This window comes from Peromyscus californicus, unplaced genomic scaffold (assembly GCF_007827085.1).
Source record: "Peromyscus californicus insignis strain IS unplaced genomic scaffold, ASM782708v3 Scaffold_16__1_contigs__length_79575227, whole genome shotgun sequence".
NCBI classification, from domain to species: domain Eukaryota; kingdom Metazoa; phylum Chordata; class Mammalia; order Rodentia; family Cricetidae; genus Peromyscus; species Peromyscus californicus.
Window position 1 is genome coordinate 6,149,562 of NW_026294458.1, and position 12,410 is coordinate 6,161,971.

Here is a 12,410-nt window from a genome sequence, read left to right on the forward strand (position 1 = left end):
ACAAGAACACAGCACACTGCTGTCAGGCTGGGGCCACACTAGCCCACTTTAGTCTCACATGCACAAGGCTAGGGGCAGTCCATGTAACTCCCCAGAGGCAGAGACAGTGAGCATTTTTTGTCATCTCTGCACCAAGTCCAGAGTCCAGCACACACTTAGTGACTGGCTGATGAGTAACGTTTACTATCACAGCTCTTAGGAAGTCGGCCAAGGTAATCATGACAAGTAAACCAAGTATGAAAAAGATGGTTTCTATAGAAGAAAATACCTGTATTCGTCATCAGGTAATGTACGATGATGAGGAGATTCAGTGATCATGAGAAATATATTTGTGTTTTGATTTAAAAAAAAAATTAAAGTTCCCCAGGAGCTGCATCAAATTTTATCAATTAATATACATCAAGGTAATCCTGAAATCAGGCACCATCAAGCTTGGAGGTCCCTTAGAGAACATACTAAGTTCAAAACACAGGCTAATTCTTTTTACCCTGCTTTACACAATACCATATCCGGAATGGTATGTTAGGTCTCAGAAGAATATTTTAAGAGGATACAGGCCGGGCGGTGGTGGCGCACGCCTTTAATCCCAGCACTCGGGAGGCAGAGGCAGGCGGATCTCTGTGTGTTCGAGGCCAGCCTGGGCTACCAAGTGAGTTCCAGGAAAGGCGCAAAGCTACACAGAGAAACCCTGTCTCGAAAAACCAAAAAAAAAAAAAAGAGGATACAGATATGCTGGAGTGTGTCAGGGCCACAGCCTAGTGACAGGAGCACAACACAGTCGAATAAATGACAGCTAGGCTGAAGTGTGTCAGGGCCACAGCCTAGTGACAGGGGGCACAACAGTTGTACAAATGACAGCTAGGCTGGAGTGTGTCAGGAACCAGTCTAGTGACGGGGGCACAACACAGTCGTACAAATGATATCTGAAATAAGTGTATCCTGGAGGTCACAGAAGAGACTCACGAGCCTCTCTCGAATATCTGAAATCTGCTAGAGAAGAAGCATAGAGAAGAAGAACGTACTTTTCAGCAGTGGGAAGTGCACACCTGCAGTGCCAGCACTGGGAGGTTGAGACAAGAGGACTGCTTCCCATGAGAGGCCAATCTGGTCTACATAGTAAGACCCTGTCTCAACCCTACGCCCTGAAGAAAGAACTCATGGAAATTTAGGTTTCTACTCAGTGTAATTTAAAAATTCCAGGCAAGCAGAGTTACTTACAATGGAACGGCCCACCCCGTTACGACCTCAGTAACTCATTCTGCATCCAACATGAACGGAGTATTGACTAGTTCTCAGAATCGTGTCAGACTCTGGGCGTGCTACTATTAGTAAGAGGTCCCAAACATCAAGGAGCTCCAAGTCAAGCCTGGGTGGTCTTCAATTCCAGCACGGCAGAGGCAGAGAGGCAGAGAGGCAGAGAGGCAGAGAGGCAGAGAGGCAGAGAGGCAGAGAGGCAGAGAGGCAGAGAGGCAGAGAGGCAGAGAGGCAGAGAGGCAGAGAGGCAGAGAGGCAGAGAGGCAGAGAGGCAGAGAGGCAGAGAGGCAGAGAGGCAGAGGCAGAGGCAGAGGCAGAGGCAGAGGCAGGTGGATCTCTGAGTTCTAGGCCAGTTACAGCCACACAGTGAATCTATGTCCCGGGGCTCTGACGGGGCTCTGTGGGTACGGTGCTTGCTCGGCATGCATGAAAGCCCGGGCTTGAGCCCCAGCACCACACAGACCAGGCACGGCAATGCAGCCTGTCACCTCAGCAGTTGGGAGAGAGAAGCAAGTGGATCATAAAACACTATCTAAAATAATAGGGGGAAAAAAAAGGATGAAAGCTCAAATTCTAATAAGGAAGACATGCATGTAAATTATAAGTGTCATAACCAACTTGTATACATCGCTTGCTGAAAAACAGAGGTAAAACTAATGAGAGCAAATGATTTCTCCAGTATTTTATTTTTGAGACAGGGTTTCTATATAGCTCTGGTCGTCCTACCACTTGCTCTGTAGACCAGGCTGGCCTCAACTCAAGAGATCTACCTGCCTCTGCCTCTTGAATGCTAGGATTAAAGGTGTGTGCCACCATAACCAGCAAATAAAATGATTTTTTAAATCACCAATTTTTAGTTAATAAAGGAAGACTTGCTTTAGGAAAAGCTACCTAGATAGATGTTTCACAGTGCCCTTCTAGGTATAGTCAAAATGACAGGGATCAGACTACACACCACTGCCAGTGTCTGCTTCAGTAACAAAACCTTAAATTGCACAAAACAGAGTCTGTTTACTTTTAACAAGACACTTCAGAAGTACACAGTAGGATTTCTGTGAAAGTGAGTTTGGTGAGATTCTTCCCTTGGACCATTACCTCCTGCCCAGTGACTGCAACTTCTCATGATCAGATCATCTGAGATCTCTCAGTAAATACAATATTGCATATTATGGCATTTTTAAATCGCAATGTGTAGGGAAGTAGCATTTTGTAAATTCCAAGTATTATCAATGCCCAATGAGTGAATGGAGAAATAAAGCAGTCATTGTTTTGCATATCGGATATTAAGAACTTTGTGTAAAGAATTTGCAATCTATTTACTTTAGTAAATTAGAAGTTTATCAATAAGAAATGATTACCATGTTGGACCCACTCACATTACTCCTATAAACTAATGTTGTGTACTGTGGGATGTTCTGTGTGTTAAATGTGTTGCTCTGATTGGTTAATAAATAAAACACTGATTGGCCAGTAGCCAGGCAGGAAGTATAGGCGGGACAAGCAGAGATGAGAATTCTGGGAAGTGGAAGGCTGAGGCAGAGAGATGTTGCCAGCCGCCGCCATGACAAGCAACATGTAAAAGATGCTGGTAAACCACAAGCCATGTGGCAACTTACAGATTAATAGAAATGGGTTAATTTAAGATATAAGAATTAAATAACAAGAAGTCTGCTACGGCCATACAGTTTGTAAGTAATATAAGTCTCTGTATGTTTACACGGTTGGGTCTGAGCAGCTGTAGGACTGGCGGGTGGGCCAGGCAGGACTGGAGAACTCCAGCTACAGTTGTGTGTGCCACAGGGAAACTCTGTGGAGCCAGTCCTCTCCTTCCCCATTGCAGGGTCCTAGGAGCAAACTCAGGTGGCCAGGGTTTCCTGGCAAGGTCTTTGCATCACGCTCACAGGCAAAATGAGCAATGTTACTCCTCTTAAATAATTTGCCTAGAGGGCTGGAGAGACAGCTCAGTGGCTAAGGAAACTTACCCTCTGTCAGTGGGCCAGAATTCAGTCCGGTCCCTACATCAGGTGGCTCACAAACACATGCAAGTCCAGCTCCAAGGGATCACACTCACATCTGACTTCTGTGGGTACCATGACACACGTGTTCATGCACACAACATATTCACACAGGAAAAATAAATCCCAAATTTCCCAACACAATTAACTTAATTTCACCACACGAGATAGAATTTTCTGTTAATCTGGATGCTGAAAAGGGGGAGGGAGGTAAAGGGCAACCGCCCTCCCGCCTTCCTGAGACAGTGGCTCCATATATACTCAAAGCTGACAGCGACACTCCAGCCTCAGTCTCCCAAGTGCTGGGACTATAGGCATTAGCCATCATGACCAGCAAATCCATCCCACTGTTCTGGAAATTGGATCTTGCCTACATTATGCATGCTCTCTCCCCTGAGCTACATCCCAGCCCTTAAACTTGTCTCTCTCCTAATTAAAGTCACTGTTGTGGTTTGAATATGAAATGTTTCCCACAGACTCACATGCTCGAACACTTGGCTCCCTGGTGGCTCTGTTTAGGAAGGCTGTGGAACCTTAAGAAGGTGGAAGTTGCTGGAGGAAGTGGGTAGGAAGTGTACTTTAAGATTTTATAGCCTGCTCCCACTTCCTGTTGGCTTGCTTTTCTCTCTTTTCTGTCTCTCAGACATTTAGAGTGTGGGTATGTGCATGCACTCGTGTGTACACATGTGTTTGTGCATGTGTGAGAGTATGAGTGTGTATGTGTATGTGAGAATGAGTCTGTGTGCATGTGAGTGTGCACCTGCATTACGTGAGTGTGAGTGTGTGCATGTGTGAGAGTATGGGTGTGTGTATATGTGCACGTCTATGAGCAGGTGAGGGTGAGTATGCATGTGTGTGTTACTCAGCCTTTGAAAGAAAAGAAGGAGATTCAGTAACTGGAGCTATGGATGAAATTGGAGAACACTGCTAAGTGAAATAAGCCAGACTGGTAACCACAGTTAACAACATTAATTGTATACAGAAACCTAACTAGAACACTAAGGTTCTACTCAGTGATACATGTCAAGAAAACAAAGGTAATTTTACATTAGATCTCATTTACATCAGAAAATCATTATACTAACTCTGGCAGGTAAGAGATAGATTTAAAATCATTTAAAAGGTGATAATCAAGGGCTGGAAAGATGGATTAGCAGTTAAGAGCACTCACTGCTCTTCCAGATTTGAGTTTGGTTCCCAGAACCCATGTTTGGTGGCTCATAACTGCCTATAATCCAGCTCCAGGGGATCCAATGCCTCCTTCTGGCCTCCATGGGCACCCACATACACACAGCACACAATCACACTGATACACATAAATTAAAGAAAAAAAAAGGGAAAAACAGCAAGTAACATATAAAGGCAGACCTATGAGAATTATACCCCACTTCTAATGGAGACTCTAAAAACCAGAAGGTCCTAGACAGATGTCCTGGAGATTTAAGAGGCAAGAGATGCCATCCCAGACTACTATACCCAGCAAAACTTTCAATCACCATAGATGGAGAAAACAATATATTCCATGATAATGTCAAAGTTAAACAATATCTACAAATCTAGCCCTACAGAAGGTATTAGAAGGAAAACCCCAACCCAATGAGGTTAAGAACACCCATGAAAACACAGGAAATAAATAATCCCACACCAGTAAAACCAAAAGAAGAGTTGGAGATCTGAAGAGCATTCTGATATCAGACATGGAGATACAGAGTTTGGAGTTTGCCCAGCTGGTTTTTGGTCTTTCTTTGGTCCAGTATTTCCTCACTATGATCCCTTTCTTCCCTTTTGGAATGGTAATTTATATTATATTACGTTATTATATATATAATATACATATATACATTATATATATAAATATAAAATGCCATTATATGTAGGAAGTATGTGATTTGCTTGTGTATTTGATTTTTACAAGTGATTACACTTAGGAGACTGTATGACTCTCAGAAGAGACTTTGAACATTACTGAGACTGATATAGACTATGACAACTTTTGAAGTTGGACTAAATCCATTTTGTATTATATTGTTACAAACTCATGGAGGCCAGGGAGTGGAATGTGGTAGTTTGAATGTAACTGGCCCCCATTATCTCATAGGTGTGGCTTTGTTGGAGTGCATATGGCCCACTGTAAGGTGTGGGGTTTGAGGAATCCTATGCTCAGGATATGGCCCAATGTCTCAGTCAACTTCCCATTGCCGGCAAGATGTAGGACTCTCAGCTACTCCTGTAGCATCATGTCTGCCTGCATGTCACTATGCTCCCCGCCATGATAAAGGACTGAACCTCTGAAAATTTAAGCAAGCCCCCTCAATTAAATGTTTTCCTTATTGTAAGAGTTGTCATGGTCATGGTGTCTCTTCACAGTAATAGAAACCCTAACTAACACAACCCCTAAGAAAACAAAAGCAGTCATTAAAAGTCTCCCTCCCAACCAAAAAAAGCCCAAGCCAGACAGTTTTAATGCAGAATTCTACCAGACTTTCAAAGAAGAGCTAATGCTAATACTCCTCAAATTATTCCATGTAAACAGAAGGAACACTGCCAAATTCATTTTATGAGGCCACAGTCACAGTGATACCTAAACCACACAAAGACCCAACAAAGAAAAATAATTACAGACCAATTTCCCTTGTGAACATAAAATACTTGCAAACTGGATCCGAGAACATATCAAAAATATCATCCACCATGACCAAGTAGGCTTCATCCCAGAGACACAGGGATGGTTCAACATACAAAAGAAAATCAGCCAATGTAATCCACCATATAAACAAATTGAAGGATTAAAAAAACCTCACATGATCATCTCATTAGATGCCAAAAAAGCTCTTGACAAAATCCAACACCCCTTCATGATAAGTCTTGGAGACATTAGGGATACAATGAACATACCTAAACTTAATAAAGGTAACGTACAGCAAACCCATAGTCAACATCAATTTCAATGGAGAGAAACTCAAAGTAATTCCACTAAAAAAGGAACAAGACAAGGCTGTCCACTCTCTCCATATCTATTCAATGTAGTACTCGAAGTTCTAGCTAGAGCAGTAAGACAACTGAAGAAGACCAAGGGGACACAAACTGGAAAGAAGAAGTCAAAGTGTCATTACTTGCAGATGATATGATAGTCTACATAAGTGACCCAAAAATTCTACCCCTACAGCTGATAAACACCTTCAGCAAGTGCCTGAATACAAAATTAACTCAAAACAAAAACAAAACAGTAGCCCTCCTATATACAAATGATAAATGGGCTGAAAAAAAGTCAGAGAATCCCCAGGAAAGGCGTAAAGCTGCACAGAGAAACCCTGTCTCGAAAACCCAAAAAAAAAAGTCAGAGAATCAATGGCCTTCACGATAGCCACAAATACTATAATAAAATACCTTGGGGTAACTCTAACCAAGCAAGTCAAAGACTTGTATGACAAAACCTTCAAGTCTTTGAAGAAGGAAACTGTAGAAGATACCAGAAAATGGAAAGATCTCCCATGCTCAGGGGTAGGGAGGATTAACAAAGTATAAATGGCTATCCTACCAAAAGGAATCTACAGGTTCAACATAATCTCCACCAAATTCCAACATAATTCTTCACAGAACTTGAAAGGACAATACTTAACCTCATATGGAAAAACAAAAACCCAAGATAAGCCGGGCGGTGGTGGCGCACGCCTTTAATCCCAGCACTCGGGAGGCAGAGCCAGGCGGATCTCTGTGAGTTCGAGGCCAGCCTGGGCTACCAAGTGAGTTCCAGGAGAGGCGCAAAGCTACACAGAGAAACCCTGTCTCGAAAAACCAAAAAAAAAAAAAAAAAAAAAAAAAAAAAACCAAGATAGCTAAAACAATCCTGAACAATAGCAGAACCTCCAGAGGTATCACCATCCCTGATTTCAAGCTCTATTCAGAGCTGCATTAATAAAAAACCACATGGTATTGGCATAAAAATAGATACGTTGTTCAATGGAATTGAAAAACAGCCCAGATATAAATCCACACACCTATGGCACCTGATTTTTGACAAAGAAGCCAGAAATACACAATGGGAAAAAATAGTACCTTCAACAAATGGTGCTGGTCTAACCAGATGTCTCCATGTAGAAGAATGCAAATAGATCCCTAATTATCACCCTGCACAAAACTCAAGTCCAAGCTGGGAGGATCTCTGTGAAGTTCAAGGCCGGCCTGGTCTACAGAGCGAGATTCAGGACAGGCAGATCAAAGACCTCAATGTAAGATCAGATACAGTGAACCTAATAGAAGAGAAAGCGGGGAATAACCTTGAACACATTGGCACAGGAGACAACTTCCTAAACAGAACACCGACAGCACAGGTACTAAGAACAACAATTAATAAATAGAACTTCATGAAACTGAAAAGCTTTGGTAAGTCAAAGGACACTGTCGACAGGACAAAGACGCAGCCTACAGAATGGGAAAAGATTTTCACCAACTCCGTATCTGATAGAGTATACCAAATATAAAAGAACTCAAGAAACTATAGACTAGAGTATACCAAATATAAAAGAACTCAAGAAACTATAGACATCAATAGACCAAATAATCCCATTAAAAATGGAGTACAGACCTAAACAGAAAATTCTTAATAAAGGAAACTCAAATGGCTGAGAAACATTTAAAGAAACGTTCAACATTCTTAGCCCCTAGAAAAATGCAAATCAAAACTATTTTGAGATTTCATCTTATACCTGTCAGAATGGCTGAGATCAAAGCCAGAAGCGACAGCTCATGCTAGTGATGATGTAGAGCAAGGAGGACACACCTGCATTGCTGGTGGCAGTGCAAATGTACAGCCACTATGGAAATCAATACGGTGGTTCCTCAGAAAATTGGGAATTGATCTACCTCAAGATCCAGCTATACCACATACCAAAACTACATGCCATCTTACCACAAAGACCCTTGCTCAACTATGTTCATTAAAGCTTTATTCATAACAGCCAGAAACTGGAAAAACCTAGATGTCCCTCAGCTGAAGAATGGATGAAGAAAATGTGGTACATTTACACAATGGACCCAGTGACTTAAAAAAAAAAAAGAAAAGAAAAGAAAAAGAAAAAACCATGAAATTCACAGGCAAATGGATGCAATTAGGAAAAAAAAAAATCATCCTGAGTGAAGTAACTCAGATCCAAAAAGACAAACATGGTATGTACTCACTTATAAGTGGCTATTAGCTAGCTGTTAAATAAATGATAACCATGCTACAATCCACAGACCCAGAAATGCTAAGTAACAAGGAGGGCTTTGGGGGTTGTGCGTGGATCTCCCAGGGAAGGAAAAATAGAATAAATTTTTCAGGTAGACTGGGGGAGTGGGCAGGAATGGAAATAAAAAGGATCAGGTAGGGGGGTACAGGGAGGAAGTATGGTAGAAAAAGCTGGAATTGGGAGGGGCATACGGGGGATGATGTGGAAATCTAGTGCAGTGTCAACTCCCCGGAACCTATGAGGGTGACCCTAGTGAGAACTCTTAGTAATAAGGGATACAGAACTTGAACTAAGCATCTTCTGTAACCAGGCAAGGCACCCAATGGTGGGACTGTGGCACCAACCCAGCCACAAAACCTTCAGCCTACAATTTGTCCTGCCTGCAAGAAGTGCTGGGGCAATGGGGGCACAGAACTTGTGGAGTGGCCAACCAATGACTGGTTTAATTTGAGGCCCATGCCACCAGAGGGACCCCATGACCAACACTGCCAGGACCTAGAAGCTGGATAGTCCAAAGACCTAGGATAAACCAAACATGACAGACCACCTCCCCACCCTGCTACAATATTCCTAATGATGTTCTGCTATACCCATAGATGGGTGCCCTGTCCAGTTGTCATAAGAAAGGCTTCCTCCAGCAGCTGATGGGCACAGATGCAGAGACCCATAGCCAAACAATAGGCAGACAGGGAGTCCAGGTTGGAGGTCTCCATCAGGTCCCTCTCCTCAGAGTTTGGTGAACCCCATGGAAGAAAGGGAGGAGGAAGTATGGGAGCCGGAGGGGCTCAAGATACCATGGGGGCTACAGAGACTGAAGTAGCAATCTCAGAGCCTGCATGGGTCTGTGCTAGGTCCTCTGCATATATATTATGGTTACTGGCTTGGTGTTTTGGGGACTCCTGACAGTGGAAGTGGGGATGTCTCCGACTCTTCTGCCTGCCCTTGGGGCAGTTTTCCTCCTGCTGGGTTGCCTCACCCAGCCTCGATGTGAGGGTTTGTGTCTGGTCTTACTGCAACTTGTTATGCAGTGCTTGGCTCTGATGTCCCTGGGAGGCCAGCTCGTTTCTGCAGGGAGATGGGGGCAGGGGTGGATCTGGAGGAGAGGGGAGATGGGTTGGGGGAAGGGTTACAGGGAGGGAAAGCTGTGGTTGGGATGTATTGTATGAGAAAAGAATAAATAAAAATCTTTAAAAAGGCTCTACTTACAACATCAGTTAAAACAGGTTCTAAGGGTGGATTTCAAAGAGGAGCTGCTGTGGGAATCAATAGACAACCATGATGAACGGAGGCCAGGCCAGGCGAGGCTGCAGCAGGACTGAGGTGTTTGGGGCTTTTTGGTTTTTTTGTTTTTGGAGACAGGGTTTCTCTGTTTAGCCCTTGCCAACCTCGAACTCAGTCTGTACACCAGCTGGCCTCAAACTCAGAGATTTGCCTAAACTGAGTTGTTTTTAAGGAAGGAGGAAGGATGGTCCAGAAACTACAGATATGAAAAGGAAGATACTCCTTCCTAGACCCAACAGCACAAAGTGTGTGTGTGTGTGTGTGTGTGTGTGTGTGTGTTTTCTGTATCATACAGGAATTTCACTGACAAACCACAAGATAGTCATGGTGTTTAGGAGATGCTAACATATAAAGATGTACAGAATGCATCTAAATAACTATCCAATAATGCATCTGAATAATCTCACATCACTACGTACAACCATTCCATCTCCCTGAACTGTACTAGGTAAATCTACATACATAAGATTATCACTGGATTACATCTGAGACAGTAAAATTATGAGGAACTTGAAACATTTCTGTAATGTTAAATTACTGGCCTTAATTATCAGTAACATTTTTTTATATACACCAGAGCTTCAAGGCTACTAACAACACAGTACAGTGACAATGTGACAGGAGATGACAGGCCCAGTTAGTGAACACTGCAAAGAAACCACAACTAAAGCCACTTAATGACCAGGAGCAGGCACTGAGCAAGTTAATAACAGTACAAACATTTCTAAGGCATGTCACAAAGTTAATCACTTTTCTTGAATTCAGTATATCTTAGGCATCCTCACCTAACTTCCACAAGGTCATTTGGTTTATAGCTTGGATGAAGGAAAAACCAAACTTTCTTGACAAAGTGATTAATGCTGGGTTCCCGACGGGACCCTCGGACATACACCATCCACTTATGAGTTGACTGGTCATTTTCTTCCCGCTTATCTGGAGGTATGTACCTGGAGAAGAAATAGATAGATCAATGTCTTCCTCCAAAAGTTTCATCATTTGTGCTGGTGAGATGACTCAGTGGATGAAGGCACTTGCCATGCCACAAAATTCTGACAATCTGAATTTGATCTCAAGATCCCTTAAAAAGGAGTCCTGACCTCCACACATGTGCCATGGTGTGCAAGTTCATACATATACAAATGATGCACATATACACACAACAACAATAATAGTAATAAACTAAAAACAACCTAAAATTGCTCAGCAGTTAAGATCACTGGCTGCTCTTCCAGAGGATCCATGTTTGAATCCCAGTACCCACAGCATGGCTCACAGCTGTCTGTTCTGAGGCCTCTTCTGAGCTCCGTAGGACCAGGCACACATGCGGTGCACGTACATACGTGAAGGCAAAATACACATACACATAAAAAAAAATCCTAACAACTACTACTAATGAGGTCCTGCTTAAAACAAGCTATTTAAAATCCCAGCAGTAATAAAGGGCTTAGAAAAAGCCCTCCCCAGACCCCATGCCTACTTAATTCCCTTAAAGTTTGTTTTCTGATTATCAATCCCAAATTAAAAGAGATCAATCACATTTTTCCCCCAAGACAGGGTTTCTCCATGTAACAGCTCTGGCAGTCTGGCTGTTCTGGAACCCGCTCTGCAGACCAGACTGGCCTCGAACTCACAGAGATCCACCTGCCTTTGCCTCCCGAGTGCTGGGATTAAAGGTGTGTGCCACCACTGCCCAGCCACACTTGTTTTCTTATCAAGTGGTTACCTGAGGTAGAAATAAACTGGCATTTAGGGAGCTTCAGGCTTCCAGTCAGGTTTCAGGTAGGCAGCGTGGGACCCTCCTTGCCACTGTCTTCTCCCTGAACACCCCAACTATCCATCCCCGACGTGACTATGGCACAGGAAGCCCCCTTCTCCTTGGGGGGCTTTGCCTCTTCGCCACTGAACGGGGCACCCCTCTTAGACTCTGGTGACAAACCTGGACATCGCCCCTGACATCTAGACCCCCGATCATCTTTAGTGACACCAGGGACAAGTGTCACACCTTCACAGGGGCTCAGTCCAGTCTTGGCACTCTGCTCTTCCATGAGGGAAGCACGAGTTTCTGAATTCCATGAGCCTGGTTGAGATTTCACCGGAATATCTGTAGATCAGCATTAATTTAGGGAGAGGCGGTATTTGCAGTACTGGGCCTCCTCATCTGTTACCTGACACACTGCTGTACTTCTTCTCATAAAGTGTAAAAGTTCTTCTTGAAGGGCTAGCATGTCTTTTGTTTGATTTACTAAGCACATTCTGATTGCTAATGTAAACACGGTTTTAAATGTTTTCTATCACATAAGAACAACTGTCATATAAGTACTGACTACTGTGTAATGATACCATAGTCGATAACCTTGCTAAACTTTGATTAATCTTAAAATTAAATAATCAAAAATTTGGCTTTAGAGCCTGAAAGATAGCTTGGCAGGTACAGCACCTTGACATTTAAGCTTGGTGACTGGAGCTCAATCCCAGGAGTCCATGTAAATGTGGAAAGAGAATAATTCCACAAGGTGTCCACACACAGTCTTAAAAAAGGTTTCTCCAAGCTGGGCAGTGGTGGCACACACCTTTGATCCCAGTACTGCAGAGGCCGAGGCAGGGGGATCTCTGAGTTCGATGCCAGCCTGAT

At 43.2% G+C, this 12,410-nt stretch overlaps 1 protein-coding gene across 8 annotated transcripts in view; it reads right to left on the bottom strand.

Annotated features, from left to right (window-relative positions):
- The window catches only part of Yeats2 (YEATS domain containing 2), a 103,975-nt gene that overhangs the window by 63,852 nt on the left and 27,713 nt on the right, over positions 1-12,410 (bottom strand). For all 8 annotated transcript variants that reach the window (XR_008218704.1, XR_008218703.1, XM_052740193.1 and 5 more), the window contains one exon: positions 10,564-10,725. Coding sequence is in view for 6 of the 8 variants with exons in the window: in XM_052740193.1 (XP_052596153.1) it covers positions 10,564-10,725 (162 nt within the window). In the remaining 2 variants the exon portion in view is untranslated. The remainder of the gene's footprint in view (positions 1-10,563; positions 10,726-12,410) is intronic.